The sequence below is a fragment of the Sciurus carolinensis genome, chromosome 7 (genome assembly GCF_902686445.1).
Source record: "Sciurus carolinensis chromosome 7, mSciCar1.2, whole genome shotgun sequence".
Taxonomy (NCBI): Eukaryota; Metazoa; Chordata; class Mammalia; order Rodentia; family Sciuridae; genus Sciurus; species Sciurus carolinensis.
The window spans coordinates 122,660,513-122,681,674 of record NC_062219.1 but is presented as its reverse complement, the minus strand read 5'-3'; the positions used below and the strand labels follow the sequence as shown (position 1 = coordinate 122,681,674).

The following is a 21,162-nucleotide window of genomic DNA, read 5'->3' as shown; positions in this document are numbered from 1 at the left end:
ACCACTGAGCTATATCAACAGTACCCCTTACATACTTTAGGTATGTTGATCTCCCATTCATATTCCCTCAGATTCTCTCCCTACTTCCTACAGGCCCATAGATAGGCCTCTGTATGTGTTCTGTGGGGTAACTATGTGCTTTACTGAACAAGTCAACATATTACATCATTTTACTTTGAGAATGGTAATTTAAAGGGAAACTTAAGCATGTATCCTGCTTTTCCTACAAACTGTTATAGGAACCAAAGAACTTTGATGAAAGTTCTTTCTTGCTGAAAATTCCAGCTAATAAATAAGGAAGAAACAATAGAATTTTAAAATAACCATTTTGCAACTCCTTTTGAAATAACTGAATTAGGCAACACTCATCCGTGTCTCAAACTGTCAGGTGTAGGTTGATGGTGGAAACTTACAAGGGAGAGGATCAGGCAATGGACATCTGAACCCACTGCTCAATCTCAGTTTATTCAGAGAGGGACAAGCAGAGAGTGAATGTCCCATGATGGGGCACAGTAGGAAGCACACAGTACTCAGAAAGTCATCTTGCTCCTCTAAAATAGAGTCTGAATCCAACCAAAGTTTCAGCAGTTGGATAGTTGGAAATACACAGGATGGAGGAAGAAGTTAAATGACATGAAAAAACAGCAAATTCAGCTGGACACTGTGGCACATGCCTGTAATCCCAGCAAGGTGGGAGACTGAGGCAGGAGGATTGTGAGTTCAAAGCCAGCCTCGGTAACTTAGTGAGGCCCTAAGCAACTCACTGAGACTCTGTCTCTAATAAAGTATTTAAAAAGACTGGGGATGTGGCTCAATGTTTAAGCCCTCCTGGGTTCAATCCTTGGTACCAACAAAACAACACAACAACAAAACCTCCAGAACCCAACAAATCCAGAGAATGGCATTTTTCTAAAGGAGAAATAACTGTACATCTAAATGGCATTTTAAATAAATTAATAAGCAAAAAAAAAAGACAGAGGATGTGGAATGCTATAGATTAAAAGAGACTTAAGAGGCATCAAAATATAATGTCCAGGGTTGGGGATGTAGTTCAATGGTACAGCACTTGGATAGCATTGTGCAAGGCCCTGGGTTCAATCCCCAGCACCACAAAACCCATGTACAGATTTTCTTTGGACCCTGAATGAATAAATCAACTCTAAATAAGATATTTTTGAGACATTTGATGAAATTTGAATATTTCCTGGGTAGTAGATGATACCAGAGTTATTGTTAACTTTTGGATGTGAATGGCATTATGATTAGTAAAATTTTCATTTTCAAAGAATGAAATGAATACCTAGTAATGTAGGGGTGAATGTCATGAAGTCTGGAATTTGTTTTAAAGTACTTCAGCAAAGGAAAAGAAAAGAGGAACACAAGAAGCAGAAACACAGAAGCAAATGTGACAACATCTTGATAACTGTCAAAGTTAGATGTTGGTCAGGCATGGTGGCACATGCCCACAATTCTAGCTACTCAGGAGGTTGAGGCAGGAGGATCATTTGATCCTAAGAGTTTAAGATCTGCCTGGGCAACATAGTAAGAACCTGTCTCAAAACATAAAAACCTGAATGTCGGTGACATGGGAACTAATCCCACCCCACTCCCGTTTTTTTTTTTTTTTTTTTTTGCGGGGAATGGGGGGGTGGTACCAGGGATTGAACTCAGGGCACTTGACCACTGAGCCACATCCCCAGCCCTACTTTTTTTTTTTTTTTTTTTTTGGGTGCTGGGGATCAAACCTAGGGCCTTGTGCTTACAAAGCAAGCACTCTACCAACTGAGCTATCTCTCCAGCCCCCCCAGTCCTATTTTGTATTTTATTTAGAGACAGGGTCTCACTGAGTTGTTTAGGGCCTCGCTAACTTGCTGAGCTGAGGCTGGATAACAACTTGTGATCCTCCTGCCTCAGCCTCCCAAGCCACTGGGATTACAGGCCTGGGTCATTGTGCCCGGCACTTCCCCCACCCTTTTTTATGTTTTGAAAGTGTCTATGAATTTTTAAAAATCTTAATATTAGTATTATTTGCAGTGCTGGGGTTTGAACTCAGGGCCTCGTTGTGCACTGAATTAAATTCCCAGCCCCTTAATGTTGTTTTAAAATTTTAAAAATTATTTTTATTTATGGTGCTGGGAAATGAACCCCAGGTTGTCTTCCACTGAACTACACTTCCAGCTCCTTTGAACACTCTTAACATCCCACTGATGTGTTGTACTTCCTTTCCTCATGAAGAAAGCTGTGATTCTACCATTCACCAGCAGGCTGCTCTGTTCTTTCTGCAGCATCTGCCCCAGGAAGAATATATCTATTTTTTTTAGTTGTCAATGGACCTTTATTTAATTTATTTATTTATATGTGGTGCTGAGAATCAAACCCAGTGCCTCACACATGCCAGGCAAGTGCTCTACCACTGAGCCACAACCCCAGCCCTGAAGGTGCTTTTCTTTTTTACATAATTTGTCAAGAAGTGCTTACTTCTCACTAGGCTGGACTGGTACAGGTTTCCCATCCGATTTTACAGACCTGCTCTCTATTTCATGGAGGACAATATTCCACCCCACCTTAGAAATATGAAACAGAGCAGGTTTTAAAATATCTTATGGAGTTCTCCTTTCTACTCTTCATCGTACCTATGAAGATCAATTTGTTTTCTGTGATGAGGAGTGTCAGAGGAAAGGAGGATTTGATTTGCCAAATTCAGGTTTTTCCAAGCACTAAGCACATGAGCTCCCTCCCCAAAATACTTTTTTCCAGTCACAAGTACACAGTGGATATGCATTGACAGAATCAGAGACTCTACAAATGTTCATTCTCCTTCATTAAAAGTGTTAAGTTACAAAGATTTTGATTCATAAATAGTCAAAGGGTGTGATGCACCTGGTTCCTGACCCTGAAACCAAGTATCTTGCCCTCCAGGGACTTTCACAACCCTCTTCAAAGTTGTTGTATCTCAACCCCTAAGAGGAAGCTCAGCCTTCCCCCGGTTCCCTGAGTTCACATTTGTTCAATTCTACAGGCCAACCCAGCCCTGCCCCAAAAAGGATCAATCACTGAGCTGGAAGGGCTGAAAGAATAAGGGGACATCATCCCCAGTGATATGTAAAGGAAGTACTCCCAGGTAAGGGCAGAACTTCCTATGTAGGAGAGGAAGCTGGGCTTTTAGTCATAACGGAGTGATTTCCCTGTCAAAAACAAGTTGATTTTGTAAAAAAGGTTAAGAATCCAAAGGAAGGTGGAGCTGTCTTTTGGTACCCCCAGCAGACTCCCTTAGATCCCTGGTCTGTAGGCAGAGTTAGGACTTCTAGGGCATAGCTCAGAGCGTTCCATAGACACTGACTTTGGCCATGGAGATGCTCTCTGTGTAGTGATTCAGGCCTTTCTCATACAGGACATAGAGCTGGGGGGCCTGCTCTTCTCCATCAGTACTGCTCTCCAGGGCTGCCAGGGATGAGTAGCCACTGGGTCCTGGCCATAGCTGGACAGTCTCTTTCTGCCATGAAGTACCATTGCTGAAGCTCCAGCGCAGGGTCAGGTTCACTCCTGGGGAGAGTGACAGAGTCAGGGGAGGAAGGTCTCTGCTTTGCCCAGGCCTTATCTAAATGTAGGGGCTCCCCCTGCTGAGACCACTCTCAGGTACTCACGGAATTCTGGATGGGCAGGATTGGAGAAGAAGATAATGCCAGAGTTGGTGGCTATAGCTCCTGCAGCTACCACAGGATCCACCAGCTCAGGGTCAAAGGTCACATCCCGGGGCCTTAGGGTATCACAGGCATCATAGCTGCGGAGGACAATCCGGCAGTGGCAGTGGTAGTTGTTCTGGTTCCGGGCATTAATGATGACGGAACCATCTGGGAGCTCATAGGGCTAAGAGGAGAGAACAGGGCCTCAGAAGGACCACAGGAACGGGCAGTGCAAATGCTTTTGTCCCTGAAGGGAGTAAGGCCAGACGGCAGAGCTGGGCAGCCAGTCCTGGCTCTGTGTGGGGAACTGTGCTCTGGAGGACAGGGCAGGTTGAATTATGGGGAACTTCCCATGGACCCCTGACCTGGCATTCATCAGGGTTGAAATCATTTTCCCGCTTGGGCTGGCCGTAGGGGATACCGCTGACCCCACTCCCGTAGCTCCAGGAAGCACCATGGTCATCGCTGAGCAGACAGAAGACACCATCTCGCTCCAATGTTCCATGGCCACACACGATAAGCCGGCCTTTCCGTGGCTCACGTTGTTTCTGTGGCAAGCAGAGCTGGGTGTCACAGAGCGGGATTCTGTGGGGGCCCGGAGGCAGGGATCAGAGTCTACCACCTCACAAGTGTGAGGACAGGCTTGTCCCCTTCAGTCTGTCCTTCACTGATGGTTCCAGAAGAATCCCACAAGCATGGACTACCTTAAGTGAGAAGCTCTTTTTCAGAATAAGCTTCTCAGGATACCAGTTCTATTGCTGGATATGTTATACACATTGGGGCCCCGCTATGGAAGCTTAAACCCAAACTGAGCTCATTCACCCAGCTATGAACTAACACAGGCTTAAGTCTGCCATAAGGAAGGGCATCCTTTTCTATTTTGCATAAAGGTATTACATAGACTAGGACGGTCCTGTTCTCCAAGTGGGAAACCAGAGGTAAAGTCCCATCTTCCCCAGGCAGGACATTCTTCCCAGGATGTCCTTGTCACCCAAGAATCCCATCTGAGACAGAAAATCTGATTTCATAGGGCATTCCCCTTGGGAAATAGTCCATTTGGGGGTCATCACCCAGACTCTCCAAAAGGCAGCCCCCTCCACCCATTTCCAAGGACAGAGACCTGAATGCCAGAGCCTGGTCCAGGGGCAAACATTTCAGTGCCAATATCCAGGGAGAGATTTCGGGGTGGGCTCCAGGAAATGCCATCATCCTTGCTCCATATCAACATGGTGGAGGCCACCTGGCAGTGAACCTTGTGAGCACAGAGAGTATAGAAAAGAAACACTACTCCTGTCTCAACATCATTCACCACTGCCCCCAGGTTCAGCCCATCAGCAGTCTCCCCATCATCCATAATGAATTTTGTAGAGGACCATGTGCTACCTATTTAAATTAAAAAACAAACAAAAAACAGGAAGAAATGCAAAGTGAGTGCTCTGGAGATGGCTTTTCTATCACACTTGAGTATTATCGGGGATTTAACCCAAGGGCACTCTACCACTGAGCTACATTACCAGTCCTTTTTATTTTTTATTTTTATTTATTTATTTATTTTTTGTGGTGCTGGGGATTGAACCCAGGGCCTTGTGCTTATGAGACAATATTTTTTATTTTGAGACAGTCTTGCAAAGTTGTCCAAGCTGGCCTCAAAATTGCAATCCTCCTGCCTCAGCCTCCAGAATAGCTTGGATTACAGGGGTGCACCACTATGCCTGGCTTCATCCCCATACCCTTGCTCCATTTTTTCTCCATTGCTTTGATTCTCTTTCCCCACACAAGAAACACATTTATTTAATTACTATGCTTATTGCCTATCTCTTGCCAATAGAATGTAGTCCCATGAAGATAGGGATTTTAGGTTGGTTTTTTCTCATGGCTACATTCACGGGACCTAGACTAGTGCCTGGCATACAGCAGGTGCTCAATAAATGTTCACTGGACAAATGTTCAACTCCTTGGTGATCCCAACTCCCAGATTACTGCCATGGACATTTTTCCTCCTTAGGTTTCCCCACCCCTGAGGGACTCAGGCCTCATCCCTCCAAGTTCCTCTATTCTCAGGGTCCTTGGGCTGGTAAGGATCCTTCCAATCCACCCAACGTAGCACTGGCTCTTTGGACCCAGGCGTCTTTACCCTGGTCCGTGGATCTTCGCAGAGCGATGAACTTGGCCCCCTCATCAGATGCTGACATTTTTCTGGCCTCAGCAAAAGCGAGAAGAGTGCCCTGCGGAGTAGCTGTGATGAGCGGGATGCGGAAGGTGTCCACTGAGCCGATCTGCTTCCCACTCACCCACAGCAGCTGTTCCATTGTCACTAGTGGCTGTACCTGCAAGGGAGGAGGAACAGTCCAGCTTAACTTGTGGTTCTAGTACAGATATGTAGTAGCTTCAACCAGGTTCCGACTGGAGAGAGTACTGGGGATCTGGAACAGGGGTGGGGGTCCAGAATAATAAAGAGGAACCAAAGGAGAGTTTGGAGTGAAGATGACGGCATGGAACGAGAAAGTGGAGAAGAAACCCTTAGGTAGGGGTGGGGACCCCCACTGGGGAAGAGGCTCAAACGAAGAGGACGGGGATCTAAGAGAGGACGAGAGGCTGGACGCGGATGGCAAGAACAAGGTCTGGGAAAGGGGAAAAAAATCCCGCCGCGAAGAAGGGGCTCCGCAACCCACTTCCCGATGGACACTGGGCAGGGAGCACCCACGCCTGTCGGGGCTGGAGCTACAAAAGCAGCGACTCACCATACTGAAGTCATTCTTAGCCCCAGCCTCTAGTCTTGCCAGAGACAACAGCAGCTGAAAGAACACGGCAAACACCCGAATCCCACAACCTTCTCTGGAGCCCTGCATCCGCGGTCTCCAGGGTCTGCCCAGGATCGCTGTTCCTGACTGCTCCCTTGTCATCTCTCCACAGCAGCCAAGAACCTAGTCACAAACCAGATCCCGGCTGCAGTCTGTCAGCTGACCCGGGTCCTTTAAATGCTCAGATGGCTCCTCCAAACCCGCCCCACACCGGGAGGCCCCGCGGCGCTTCCATGACTCTAATTGGTCCTCAGGCACTCTGACCCCTCCATCAAGCAGCGCGCCTTGGAACTTTTCCTTCCGATTGGTCCGCTCTGAAGCGCCGGAGCGCGTGACCCGGATGGTTAGCTAGTGGGCGGGAGTGAGGAAGGCGGACTCACACCGTATGAACCTTTTGATTGGTCAAGATCTTGGGAGGCGTAACAGGGGTGGGGCCTAATTTAAAGAAACCGGCGATGGGTTGGGTGGGAAAGGTACCGTGTGATCTTGGAGGGAATAAAAATAACAGACTATTTGAGAAAAAAAATCAATATTTAATAAAATCATTTAACTACAAAATTGGGATCTGTAAGGCAAAGTGGCTGGGCATCTGTGCAGGCGGGGCGCAGTCCTGAGTCAGATCCTGGCCTCTCACTTCTTCCTCTTCTTGTCCCCAGGGGGCGCCTGGTTCTTCTTGCCTAGAATCTTCAGAAGGTCCTTGGACATGTAGTAGGGTCGGTCCAGGGAACCATCGTTCCGTTCCAGGTCTTCCACTGAGCCATAACATAGCGGCGTTAGAGTGGACCCTGCTGGGACCGTATCCTGGGGGAAATAATCTGAGACTGCTGGGCCTGGGAGACTAGTCGCTTATTTTCCAGTCGCGCTGTATCACCACCAGCTGGTGTTTTTCAGGCAGGTTTTGTGAACTACAGGGCAGTTATGTAATTTCAGCTTTCTCGTGTGAAGTGGGGTTGATAGTACTGTATTTTATAGAGTCATTAAAGATTAATAGAGGAACGCATGTGTAGAGCATGTACTTTGTATGCACAGGGTCCTATATTCTATCCCAGCACGCAAGCACACACACAAATTGCTTAGGCATACATCAAACTCCGAAACAAACAAAAAACAAATTAATAATACAAAAAACGAATAAATGAAAGTGCACAGTAGGATGAAAATACCCTCTCACTACAGCCACCTGCTGGGAAGTCTCTCTTGTGCCCCCATCTCTCCCCAGTACTGGGAAATGAACCCAGGGTTGTTCTACCATTGAGCTACATCATCCAGTCGTTTTTATTTTTTATTTTAAGGCGCGGTCTTGCTAAGTTTCCCAGGCTGACCTGGAACTTTCTTTCTTTTTGTATTGGGAATTGAACCCAGGAGCCCTTAACCACTGAGCAACATTCCCAGCCCTTTTTGATTTTTATTTTGAGTCAGGATCTTGCTAAGTTGCTGAGGCTGGCCTTGAACTTGCAAATCTGCCTCAGCCTTCTGAGTTGCTCAAATTTCAGGCATGTCCCACCATGCCTCCCACATGGGAGAGCCCACCAGCCTGGTAATTCACTCCCTCCTTTTGTTTCCCAAACCTCTGGCCTTAGGATTTCAGAATTTCCCTCTGACTTCTTTAGCTTACAAAGTGCTGTTTCTAGAAGCACCCAATCTCCAAAAAAGCTTGGCAGTGGGGTGTTATTAAGTTGGGGAGAGGTAGCTAGGGGTGTTACTCACGAAAACAGAGGAAGAGTGTGTCCACACACATGCCGAAAACGCTGAAGAAGCCACTGGCAATGACATAGGCCCCCAGGATGGAGGTCTGGAAGACACAAGGGTGGTTGGGGCTACTGGGATCTTTGGGGAAGTTGGGGGTTGAGTCACAGAGGAAAGTCACTCACCATAATGGGCAACCAGTAGTAGTTGAGGTGGGGGCTTTCAAAGTCTTTACCCAGCCCCTGGATGCGACCAGAGAAAAAAAAGAAAGACAGGACCCCTGTGGAAGAGTTCCCTATGTGAGTGCAGCTCCTCTGGGGTCATCTTTCCAGCTGCCCAGCACGTCCCCCACTCCTCAGTCCGCAAACCCTAGTCTTGGTCCTTACCAACACCTCCAACCACCAGTAGTTTTCCGAAGAACAGCAGCAGATCTGTGACTTTATCCAGAACAACCACCCTGTAACAGCAATTAGGGTAAGTTGTGGGTGAGAGGCCTGGCAGGACTGGGAGCAGAACTGACTACATAATTTGCAGGGACTTGTTGGAAATCAAAGTTATTCCCATTTCAAGATGGCAGTAACAAAGTATTAAACCCAAGTTCAAGGTCCTTCTGAGCACAACATGCTCATGAAGCCAGACTGGGGTGGGAGACCTGAGAGGGTGGGGCACATGGCAGTGCAGGACAACTGACCTGACAATGTTCCTCATGAGCAGCATGAAGGCATTTTTGGCTGAGACACAGAAATTCTTCCCATAGATGGCAATCTGAGGGGGCAGGAAGGTCGGTCATATGTGGTGAGCTTCTTTAGGCTTGGCTCAGGGGCCTGGGCCAAAAGGGGCACCAGAGTAAGGAGTTGCTTGCCCCTCGGTGGCTTACCATGATATACGCATTGCGGTTCAGGAACTTAATGAACTTTTCCAGACACCAGAGGCAACACTTGAAGCAGCACATGATGCAGCGGGCCATAGGGTTCTGGGCTCCTGGAACAAGAGGAGCTCCTGTTTGGTCACTGCTCCTCCTCAAGGATCCAGCTGCTCAGCCTGGCCTTCCCCAGCTCCTGACTCCAGGCTCACCTCTCAGCTTGTGGTCAATGTACTCCAAGATGATCCGAGCTATCTGCACAATGGTTAGGATGAGGGCTCCGAATGCCAATGAACCCGTGTGGTACTGCAGGAGTTAGGTAATTAGTAGCAGCCCCAGGACTCCTAGGATCTCTATTGCTCACAGTTCCCAGGCTCCTTCCCCTGGCTTACCGGAGTGTGCGGATGAAGGCAGAGCTCAGGGGGAAGGTGGGGATGTCCCGGGGCTTGTGGAAGGCCCAGTAGAAGGAGGCAAAGGCCCCAGCCAGGACGCACTGACCCAGGGCCAGTACCCAGTTAAGGGTCCAGAAGAGCCCCAGTACCCCATAGATTTGCAGATTGAAGAGAGAACGTTGTACTAGGCCTGTAGATGAGTAGCCCTGGAAGGTGCACATCAGCCCTGGGCAGGAGTAGTTCATGGACTGGTCCTGTGGGTGGCGAGGAGGACAGATTGGTTCAGGTCAGCTTCAGAGACTTCAGTGCAGAGCCCTGACCTCCACCAGTTCCCAGCAGCCTCCCTGAGCCAGGGAGGCAGTTCCTTCCAGGAATCTTATCTCCAGGCTCAGACTGCATTTAGTCTGACTACTGTTTGAGTGTTTAATTAGCTTCCTTGTCTCTGGACTGGCACAAAGAACGCCCAAGACTCCTGGGCTGCCCAATGGTGTGTATGAAGGCCACACACCTGTGCAAACTGAATAGACTAGGTATTTTGATGTTAAGGAATTATTTTTAATTTTGTTGGGTGTGATAATGACAGTGGTTATGCTCTTTTTTTTCTTTTTTTTTTTTTTTTTTGAGGTACTTGGGATTGAGCCCAGGGGTGTTCTACTACTGAGCTACATCCCCAGATTTTAAATTTTTTATCTTGAGACAGGATCTCACTAAATTGCTGGAGCTGCAGTCTTTCTTGCAATCCTCCTGCTCAGCCTCTAGAGTTGCTGGGATTATAGGTGTGCACTACCACACCTGGTGGTGTTATGCTTTTTTTTTTTTTTTTAATTGGTACTGAGGATTGAACCCAGGTGTGTTTAACCACTGAGCAACATCCCTAGCCCTTTTTAAAAATATTTTTATTTACAGACAGGGTCTCACTGAGTGCTTAAGGCTTCACTAAGTTGCTGAGGCTGGCTTTGAACTCGTAGTACTCCTGCCTCAGCCTCCTGAGCTGCTGGATTACATGCTGTGTGGCATGCACCACCACACCCAGATATAGTTATTCTTTATTATCAAATTTTTTTTTTGTAATGCTGGGGATGGAATCCAGGCCTTGGGCATGCTAGGCAAGCACTCTATCACTGAGCTACTGTCCTCACTATGCTTTTATTTTTTGTTTATTTGGTAGTGGAGATTGAACCTGGGGGTGCAAAAACACTGAGCCATATCCCCAGTCCTTTTTATTTTTTATTTGAGACAGGATCTCACTAAATTGCTGAGGCTGGCCTCGATACAGCCTCCTGAGTGGCTGGGCTTACAGTGTGAGCACCTGCTAAGGCTAGGCCTCCTTATGCTTTTAAAACTCATCCTGACATATTTACATGTGAAATGGCATGATGCCCAGAATTTGCATTTATAAACTCCCTAAAGGGCTGGGCATGTGGTTTCAGTGAAGGCCCTGGGCTTGTACCACCGAACAACCAAAAAAACAAAACTCAGGAAAAAAAAAAAAAAAAGAAAGAAACAAGTCATGAGGGCAGAGAGATAGGTAAATAAAAACAGCAGAAAACTGAGGGCGGTGGAATTTGGGTAAAGGGATTCACCACTCTACTGTTACCTACTTTGCATGCATTGAAAAATGTCCATAATGAAAAGTAAATGCACACATAACACATAAAAACTAAATTGGTCCAGCAAATGTGATCAAGAAAATCCTGATAATTTCTGAAACTGGGTGTATGGTTGAAATCTTGTAATAAAAAAAAAAAAAATTTACTGGATGCAGTGGTACACACCTGTAATCCCAGCAACTTGGGAGGCTGAGGGGGAGGATTGCAAGTTCCAGGTCAGCCTCATCAATTAGAGAGGCACTAAGCAACTTAGCAAGAATTTGTCTTAAAATAAAAAAATAAAAAGGGCTAGGGAATGTGGCTCACTGGGTAAGTATCCCTGGATTCAATCCCCAGTACCAAAACAATAACAACAACAACAACAAAAAAAACTCACCCCAAAAAACTATTTTCCACCTTGTAGGTTACCAGGTTTGCGTCAGTTTTCACTGTAGTTGTTAGCAAGTTGCAAAGGGAAACCAGGGCATTCTGGGTTTTCCATACCCAGTGCCTGGTGCACAGTGGGTCTTCTGCAAATGTAGATTTTGTTTTGTGGTACTAGGTACTGAACCTGATGGTGTTCAACCACTGAGTTACATCCCAGCACCTTTTAATTTTTAAAAATTTGAGACAGGGTCATACTAAATTGTTGAGGCTGTCCTTGAACTTGTGGTCCTCTTGCCTTCGCCTCCAAGGTTGCTAGGATTACAGGCATGTGCCAACCTGCCTGTTTTTTTGTTTTTGTTTTTGTTTTTTGTTTTGTTTTATTTTGTTGTTTTAATAGAGTGGGCCCAATACCTTAAACTTGCAATCCTTCTGCCTCAGCCTCTAGAGTTGCTGGGATTATAGGTGTGTACCACTGTGCCTGGCTCCATTTTAAAATGTTTTATTTTGAGACAGGGTCTTGCTAATTTGCCCAAGCTGGCCTGGAATTTATGATCCTCCTGGCTCAGCTGAGTCTCTGGGATTACAGGTACATGCCACCACGCCCAGCTAATATGTGAAAACTTTGAGGACAGTAAATTCCTACCAGTCTAGTGCCATGCCCTAGAGTCTCACAGGGGAGTTCAAGGAAGCAGCTTCTCTTCCACGCCCACCCCCAAGAATCTCACCTGTGGACTGCCTAGGACAGTGTTCAAGGAAGATAAACATAAAAAACAAAACAAAACCACCCCATAAGTTGTGAGCTCTCCTCAGGTGCCAGTATTGTACTAAGTACTTTAAGTATCCAATGTCACTTAACCTTCTCAGTCACCCAGAAGGACAGGTATTATGATCATCTCCATTTGTGAGGTGAAGTAGTTAATGACCCTCAAGGCAGAGGAATATCCTGCTATCCAGCCCTCCCCGCCTCCACCTTGAAGGCCATGAGCCTGTCCTAGCCTAGCTTTTCCTTTCTGTGTAATGGGTGAGTCAGCAGGAGGATTAGAGGGTGGTTGTAGATTATGTGAACTTGAGAGAGCCCCTTGCCCTTGCTGGCCTGTCACCTCTGCCCAATGAAGATCTGGGATAATTAGCGCCTAAGTTCCCCTCAGCCCTCTTGGAGCCCCCCCATGTCCATTCCACCTCCCCTCACCAGGGGGTCACACGATGTATTCACTGGCACATTCTCACAGCCGGGTGCACTGACGTTGGACACCCAATATACGTATTGGGGTTGCCCACGATGTGGCCAGGTATCAGAGGAGAGTCAAAGGAAAGCATGGTCACATGGTGCCTCCACGGGTCACTCCTCAGGGACTGTTCCTAGGCACTGGTGCAGGTTGTGCACTGTACAAAGGGGGCTGGAATTCAGCCTGTGTTCATTTACTCAGTGCTATTCAGTCATAGGGCTACTGCTGCCCAGAGAAATGGGTATATCTGCCAAATGCTCTCTGACATTGTATGCGCAAGTACTTCTTTGCCCCTCAGCACTGCACCCCAAAGCTGCACCGTGGACAAAGGATACAGAGCAGTCATGGCCCAGTAGGCAATGCAAATGACCAGGAGGACAAAGGTGACCAGTGGGTAGAACATGGTTGACATCATCTGCCCCACAGCCCTGTGGAGAGACAAAAGCAGTCCACCAACATGCCCCCAGCCCCTCTGAGAGGGCTGACCCTCAACTGCCATGGCCAGAGCCTGCCTGTGCCTCCGGGGTGGCAGCAGTAGGGCAGCGATTTTGTCTTTCCCAGCACAAGTGCCTGGTGTGGGTGGGTACAAGGCAGGTGCTCACTGAATGAACTGAATGGAATACATCTGGCTCAAGGGATCCTTAGAGGGAACTAGAGTCACAGAAACCACTTGGGCAAGAAAAACACCAAAGTGTGGTCTCCTGAAAGGTTTGGTAGTTCCTGGTTGACAGCAAGCTGCTGCTTCTTCTTCCTGCCTGGTCTCCATCCACCAGCCACCACTGCTGCTACCACCCTTCCAGAGGCCTGCTCCATGTTTTAGGTACTTGGCAGACACCAATCCATTTAATCCTCATGACAACCCTGTAAATAGCAACTGCTGTTACACCAATTTTATAGATGGGAAACTGAGGCTCTGAGATGCTGTCACCCACTCCCCAATACCCTTCTCCTCTGGAGCTCCCTGCCACCTCCCTGGCATCCCCACCCCCAGGGCCTGCATCCCAGCCCTCAGCCCCATCTCCCTCCTAGATAGGCTCTGACTTGCTCGCCTCCTTCAGGAGGGCGATAGCGATGCGAATCCGCTGTCGCAGGAAGATGAGCAGGAGCAGCAGGATGCCTTCAAGAACGGCCAGCACAATCACTGTGGGCGATGGGGGGACAGTGGGCAGAAGGCCATGGTCAGGCCAGGGTCAGGCCACCCAGCACAGCCCAGGGCCAGGCTCTGGCGGCTGGTAGGTGGAGAGTGGGTAGGATACTCACCGGCAGCCAGCCAGGTCTCCTGTACACTCTGATAGGCACTGAGGTTAGTGGTGAAGCCCAGCTGGGAGATAGAGGCGCCCTTGTCCCGCAGCACTCGGTACTCCTCCCAGCAGTGGTAGATGCCGTAGGCCAGCACACCAAGCACCCCTAGGATCAGCACCAGCACCAGGGGCCCAGCCACCAGGCGCAGAAGCAGGATAAATAGCAGGCTCAGGACCAGAGCCACACCTAGGGCACTGTAGGCATAGTAACATAGATGAGAGTCACTTCTGGCTCCTGAAATTGTTTTCCTTTCAGAGGTTTCCAAATATGTATCCTCATGCCACCCAATGTCACCAGATTTGACTCCTATAAATCCTGATGGGCATGGAGTCTATTCTGAGCTCTGGTTCCTTCTCTTTTCCCTTTGTTTCTGACAGGGGACTAGGGGATAGAGAATCAGGGAGGGGAGAAGGGAAGGACAAGAGAGTGGGGAAGTCTGCTGACTCACACAAGAATCCAATACCAGGATTGGGCAAAATCTTCAAAGATCTTGACAGTGATGTCACGGGCATTGAGGCTGTCAAGAATACCACTGTTGGGGAAGAGACCAAATCAGATGGGGCTGTGGGCTGGAAGGGGTGTGGGATAGATGCGGGATGGGCGATGCCTACCTGATCCCCTGAGCAATGGTGGTGTTGCTGATCCAGGGGAATTCAGGCAGTGTAAAGTTAGTGTTGGACAATGGAAAGCAGCGCCCCAGAGCTAGAAGAGAAGGGTTGCTGGGTGAGAGAGCTTTGCTTATAAAGTCTGTTCCTCCAACTAGCCCATAATGCCTCAGGGGAGGGAAGAGTGATGGACTCTGCTCTCCAGGGACTGGTGTGCTCTTGCCCTGTGGAGTCAAGGCCGTTATCCTTTGCTCTCCTCTGCTGCCCTGGTTCTGGCTGGACTCCTATAATACCCCAGCCCCAATTCCATCCACCCTCTGCCTGTCTGTGGGCCAGGGAGACCAGGGCACAGCACAACCTCATCATTCCAGGGCTCTAGGTACCTTGGGCTTCTTAGTCTCCAGAAGCTCACCCTGGAAACCATCCAGGCTCCCTGGCCAGGCTTCTTGGCCCTGCCTTCCCTTGTCCCCTCACCTTTGTACCTTTGCTCTTGCTGAGCCTCTCTCTGAGCACCCTCCCCTCTCTGAAATTCCCTCCATCACTCTCAGATCAGCTCCAGCTCAGTATCACCTCTGCAGAAGTTTTCTCCCCCATCTCTGGTGGTACTTGTTATACACCTGCAGAGTCATTTAATTGTCACCCTTACAACTTTGCTAGGAAGAGGCATTCTGTCATTTACATTACAAAGATGAGGAAACCAGGTGCTGGGAGGTTAAGTAGCCCAAGACCATTCAGTTGGAAAATGCTGGAATTTAAATCCAAATCTGACTTTGGAGCAATCTTTTGACATCCTTCTTATTGTACGGATTATCTTTACTCATGCTAGAATTTTAAAAAAGTTTTATATTTAAAAAGTTGTTTTAGGAGTCAGGCGTGGTGAGGTATGCCTGTAATCCCAGCTACTGGGGAGGCTGAGGCAGGAAAATTGCAAATTCAAGGCCAGCCTGGGCATCTTGGTGAGACCTTGTCTCAAAATACAATTTAAAAAGGAACTGGAGCCGGGCACAGTGACGAATGCCTGTAATTACAGCAGCTGATGCTGAGGCAGAAGGATTGTGAGTTCAAAGCCAGCCTCACCAAAAGCAAGGCACTGAGCAACTCAGTGAGACCCTGACTCTAAATAAGATACAAAATAGGACTGGGGATGTGACTCAGTCATCTAGTGCCATTGAGTTCAATCCCGGGTACCAAAACAAGACAAAACAAAATAAAAAAAATAAAAAGGGGCTGCGGGGGCTGGGGATATAGCTCAGCTGGTAGAGTACTTGCCTCACAAGCACAAGGCCCTGGGTTCAATCCCCAGTACCGCAAAAAAAAAAAAAGGGGGGGGGGCTGGGGGTAGCTTAGTGGTGGGGTGCCCCTGGACTCAAGCCCCAGTACTCCCCACCCCTCCTACCACCACGTGCTCTGTGTGTGTGTGTGTGTTTGCTGTTGCAAAGAAAAACATACAGGATAAAAGCCAATTGCAATGCCACCACCCACTCACGTTCATTTGTAACATCTGGATGGATGTCCTTTTAGCCTTTTCCCCTATGCACAGGTGTAGTATGTATGTATAGATTCTCCCTGGGGTTTTTATGGGGTTCTCATACAGTCCCTGTGAACATCTCTGATCTCTCCACCTATAATGCAGCTGAGGCAGAGAGCAATTCCCATCTTCCCTCCTCTACCTCCAGTGCCTGGTACATAGCAGGTGCCTGATAAACACTGATGGTCTGATGGTGGGGTCACACAGCAGAGAACAAAATGGAGACCTGGTGCTCATTCCAGTTGAGCCACTGACAAGCTGTGTGGCTTTATGCTCTCTAGGCCTGATTTCCTCGTTTAAGAAAAAAAGATATTGGAGGAGGGAAACATGCTTCTCACCTGGAGTGGAGGGGAGGAGGAAACTGGGGCAGAATTCCTGTTGCAGGCTTTGGCGTACTGTCTGTGGGGTGGGGAAGGGAGCACAGACAAGACACAGAGACATAGAACAGGATGGAGAAGTGGGTCACCTCACTGTGGCCACTGTGGCTGCTGCCACCACCACCAGGGGCTCAGCCTGGTCCACCCTTCCCAGGAGAGCCAATCAGTGATCCTCTACCCAACTTCCCCTGCTTCCCCTTCCCACTGTGGGTCTTCCTGTGTGACAGTGATGATGTTGGGGGCAGTGCTCACCATATTCCAGGGCACCCCTGGCAGACAAAAGTTCCTGTTTTCTTTGTAGAAAACCTCCCCGACTGTCAGTGAGAACTCACTGCTTTGCACTGCCCATGGGTCTTTGGGGCAGGAGGACACACACACCTGGGGGGCAGAGAATGTGCTAAGGGGCCAGGACATGCAACCCCAGGGACATGTGGGGCAGAGGCAGCCCTGGGCTCTGACCTGGGGTGTAGGGCACTGTAGGCCATTCTGGGCGACCGTGATGATGTTGCTGGCCACTATGCAGCTGAAAACGTTGAAGTACATGACATAGGGTTTATCTCTGCAGGAAGAGAGGAAGAGTGGGTTCAGGGCCTCATCTGGTGTTAGTGGAGGGGAAGGACTACTGAGGTCACTCCCCTAGAGTACAGTGGACCCCATGTGGCCTAGAGGAGTCATCCAGTACCTGGCCCCAGCTCAGCTAGGGAGGTGAGGAACAATTTCCCAGAATAATTCACATCATAACAGCTAACAAGTGACTGAGAGCATCCATTCCGGAGCCTGATCCCTTCCTACCAACCTTAGGACTTTGATCAAGTCACTAAACATCTCTCTGACTCAGATCCATTATGTATAAAATCATATTACCTACATCATGAAGCATTAAAGAAAGCATGCCCTCCTGGAACAGAGTAAACCCCATATAAATGTTAGAGGGTTGATGATTTATTAAACATTTCCTGCCGGTGGAGACTGACAGCATCACTTCTGTAATTATCCGTGTGTTTCAGATGAGGAAATCAAAGCTCAGAGAGGTTAAGTTGCCCAAGGATATAAAACCAAAACAGCCAAATCCAAACAGCCATCTCTGAACTCTAAGTCCATGCAATTTAACACGATCTGGCTAAGTCCTCCCAGTTCTGGGGGACTCAAGCTAAATGTCCAGAAAAGGGAGAGCTTTCAGCGTGGCCTGGAGTGGTCAGATTCAGAGAGGGTGGGGGTGGGTGGGAACACCAGGGGAAGAGTGTAGAAGAGCATGATGGCTCTGGTGCCTGAGCTGGGGCGGGGAGCTGCTATCTCCTGCCCACTCCCACTTCACTTCCCTTCTTCCACTCTTCCCATCTTTGTACTCACTTGTTCTCCCCCATCCCGCAGTAGGCCCCGGTGGAGTTCCTGGGGTAGAGTACTTGCCGGGGGTCTCCATACACCCACGCTGGAGACAGATATACACAGATGGATCATGGGGAGGCAGGGGCTTGTGGGGAGCAGCTATGGGGTGGTACCTCTGGGTTACTGCCCCTCACCCACCATTCCAACTCTGGGCAGATGGAAACTCACCCACGATCCCCACCACGATGTAACCCAAAATGAAGAGCAAGAAGATGACACAGCAGATGACATCTGTACAGCCCCTGGGAGAGAAATGGGAGTCTGAGCTGGGGAGGCTTTGGGGAGGTAACATGGTGGGGGCAAGGGAGGTAATGGGGACTGTCCGGAAGGGTCATCCATTGGTTGGAGTTGGGAAATGCTGGAGAGTGGGTATTTGCAGGTTTCATGTATTGTTTTCAGTACTGGTAATTAAACACAGGGACACTCTGCGCTTGAACTCCATCCCCAGTCCTTTTAATTTTATATATTAGGACAGGCTCTGGTTGAGTTGATGAGGCTGGCCCCAAATGTGCACTCCTTCTACCTCATTCTTGGGATTACAGGAATTCACCACTGTGCCCAGTTTATTTATTTATTTATTTTGAAAGAAAACCTCTTTCTGGGTGGGTACTTTCTTCAGAAGTACGACACAGAAAAGCACAACTCAGGGGCTGGGGTGTACCTCAGGGATAGAACATGAGCTGGGTTCAGTCCCCAGTACTGTGCACACAAAAAGCACAACTCATTAAATATTCAACTGGGTGAATTTTCCCCAAATGTAGTATCACCAGCACCAGGAAGCTCCCTGCTGACCAGATACAACAAATACTCTAGGGGACTACTCTCCTGGGGTAGAATTTCTCTTCCTTTCTCCCTACCTCGCTTCCTCCCTTCCTCCCTTCCTTCCTTCCTTCCTTTTCTTTTGTGCATGTTTCTTACTAATATTTCAGCAAATATAAAGTAAAAACAAGACTCCCCTACCCCCAGGGCAATGACCAGAACTCACCTGTTTTTGATAGGGCCTCGAAAGGAGGGGTCATATTTGGCTGGTTTCCCTGAGGAGCAAGGAGAAGAGTGTGGACAATGAGGCCCTGAGGGTGTTTCTCCATAGCCTGTTCCTCTGGAGTCCCTCCTGACTCCAGGATCCTGTACAGGGCAGGACTGGCAGGAGGGGAAAGCTAGGGAGCAGGAATGGTAGATTCCACGCCTGGCCAGCAGCTCAACTGCTCACCTGGAACTTTATCCAGGTGACAGGCAAGGGTGGGGAGGGGGCCTTTATGTATTTCCAACAAGGGGCTCACACCTCAAGGCTGCCTGTCTGGGCAATGGCCAATGGTCCCCTGGTCCAGTTTCTCTTGAGGCTCCCTCTGACTGGGAGCTGGCACACTATGTCTCAGGGACTCTCAGTCCCCATGCTTTTCCTTCTCCCCTCTCTATACCCTGCTTTGGACTTCCAGAGCCAGAGCATCTCAGGGAGGTGTCATGGCCCCTTATCATAGCTGCCCCAGACCGAGGCACCGAGGCCGCTCTCCACCCTCTGAAGCCATGGGCAAAGAAACTTGAGCCAAGGGTGTCAATCCCTGCAGAGCCTGGGGAGGGAAAAAGAGGACCCCTGTAGATGCCCACTTCAAAGGGACCTCAGTCCTCAGGCAGCCACCACCGAGCTCTGGGTGCCAGTCAGGGTGACACCTGAGCCGACTGGCTGTTGAGATTGTGGCCACGTCCTGTTCCTGGTCCTCCCTGAGTACACACAGGGAGGAGGTGGGGCCAGGCAGCCAGGGTCTCACTGTGGGCATCAGGAGGGAGGGCAGAAGGCTGAACCAGAGTCTGGGAAGGGGTGGGATCCACTCTCCCCAGGTGCTGTGGACTCTGTCCCACCTTTGAGGTCAATGATTGACCCAAAGCTGCTCCAGGAAGTTTTCTGGGGAGTGTCCTGGGCCTTCCCCTATCCCTCTCTAGGGAACACCTGGAGGAGGCCTCTCTCTCCAGACCCAAGGGATCTCTGCAGGTAGGCTACAGCCCTTCCTGCTCACAGGAATCTTGGAGGCTGGTTCCTAACTTCCTTTCCTCAGGACCCTTGGGAGACTCCTTCCTAGTCCTTTTTCTTCACAGATTCTGGAAGCAAGCTTCTTGTTCCTTCTTCCCTTGGGCCTCACTCTTCACAGGAATCCCCGAGGGCCCTGGCCCTATTTCTCAAAGTCCCCCAGACAGGCTCCCACTCCTTACTCCTAAAAGACCCAAAGGAAGGTCACAGAGCTGTCTCTACCAAGTCTCTTAACCCCAACTACTCACGGGGACCCCAGCAGAACCCACTCCTCTTACCACTCCTTGTGGAGACCTGCTAGCAGACCCCAGCCCCCTGAACAACCCATGCTCCCACTTCTCAGAGACTGCCTGACAGGCCTTGGCACCTTTCCATCTCCGAGACCCAGAGTCCATGCAGACGCCTGGATTCTTCCTCACAGAGGTTCCAGTCTCACCCGCCAGGCTTTACAGAACATGACACTCCCAGTTCCTGCACCCTGAGCTGTGTGTGCTCAGGACCTCCAATCCGGCCACCTTTCACCCAGGATTTGGTTGCCAGGACCCCTACCCTCAGAGTCCAGAGTGCAGGCCTGAAATCCTGCCACCTCCTCCCAGGGACACCAGCCTCACTCCTCGTGACACCCAGACCCCAGCTTCACTCTGCAAGTGATCCCCAGCAATGGCCCCCAGGCCCTGAGCCCCATCCTCCTCCCAGGACCCTGATTCTACCTCCTTCTATCTGCTCCAGTTTCCAGGGCTCTTTCCTCAGGGATACAGGACTCTCCTTAGTTCCTCTCCTTGGAGCCAGCCTCAGCCACCATGCCCTGCCAGTTTCCCTCCCTCCACAGCGCCCCAGACACTTCTCTCAGCCTCACCATAGGCCTCGTCCTCATCCTGCTTTCCTCCCATGGTTCAGTCTCCGGAGTGATTGCAGCCTGGGAGACCTGGCGGCTCACCTGCTGCCCGCCCCGCCCTCCCACACGTCACAGCTCCACCCCTGCCTGTGGTCCCGGACACACTCTACTTCCTCCCTTTGAACTCCACAAACCCATGACCAGTGGGGTCAGGACGCTTAAGCCTGGAACCAGAGGATCAGGGGTTGCTTGTCAAGAACCAGAGTAGGAAGGAAATGGCACGCACCAGTAAGAAAACATAAGTTTGCAAAGTACCTTAACTGTGGTATACCTGAGCCCATACCCTCCTAAAGACTTAATGTTAAGAACTGCCTTTAAGCCCTTGACTAGACCAGAAGCCAGTTGTTCCTTCAGGACCCTTCCCTCCCACTTCCAGTCTGCTTCTCACCTTGCTTTGCCCCTTGGACCCATGATCCTTCT

General features: G+C 49.3%; 2 protein-coding genes across 2 annotated transcripts; both read right to left on the bottom strand.

Moving 5' to 3' along the window:
* Window positions 1–1,752: 1,752 nt before the first annotated feature.
* On the bottom strand, window positions 1,753–6,656 carry Neu1 (neuraminidase 1). Its single transcript, XM_047558346.1, has 6 exons — window positions 6,425–6,656; window positions 5,818–6,010; window positions 4,804–5,066; window positions 4,049–4,231; window positions 3,645–3,867; window positions 1,753–3,543 (listed from the first exon to the last, which is right to left on the bottom strand). The coding sequence occupies exons 1-6, from the start codon at window positions 6,584–6,586 to the stop codon at window positions 3,317–3,319; spliced, it is 1,251 nt and encodes a 416-aa protein (XP_047414302.1). The 5' UTR covers window positions 6,587–6,656; the 3' UTR covers window positions 1,753–3,316.
* A 349-nt stretch (window positions 6,657–7,005) lies between these two features.
* Slc44a4 (solute carrier family 44 member 4) lies at window positions 7,006–20,791 on the bottom strand. Its single transcript, XM_047558270.1, is given in 21 exon segments — window positions 7,006–7,236; window positions 8,192–8,276; window positions 8,356–8,450; window positions 8,557–8,627; window positions 8,862–8,935; window positions 9,048–9,151; window positions 9,245–9,338; window positions 9,421–9,678; window positions 12,590–12,678; window positions 12,948–13,054; window positions 13,668–13,767; window positions 13,887–14,122; window positions 14,377–14,460; window positions 14,540–14,630; window positions 16,400–16,460; window positions 16,691–16,816; window positions 16,898–16,997; window positions 17,789–17,867; window positions 17,993–18,066; window positions 18,810–18,858; window positions 20,704–20,791. Coding segments are annotated over 21 exon segments (2,133 nt in total). The 5' UTR covers window positions 20,738–20,791; the 3' UTR covers window positions 7,006–7,114.
* Between the last annotated feature and the right edge of the window lie 371 nt (window positions 20,792–21,162).

What these genes read in the sequence shown, in the direction of transcription:
- Neu1 (XM_047558346.1), bottom strand. Translation starts at nt 6,586, where the DNA reads ATGACAAGGGAGCAGTCAGGAACAGCGATCCTGGGCAGACCCTGGAGA. An exon ending in GACCAGGCTCTGGCATTCAG is followed by an intron (nt 4,232 to 4,803) that starts GTCTCTGTCCTT and finishes TGCTTGCCACAG; the next exon opens with AAACAACGTGAGCCACGGAA. An exon ending in TCCTGCCCATCCAGAATTCC is followed by an intron (nt 3,544 to 3,644) that starts GTGAGTACCTGA and finishes CACTCTCCCCAG; the next exon opens with GAGTGAACCTGACCCTGCGC.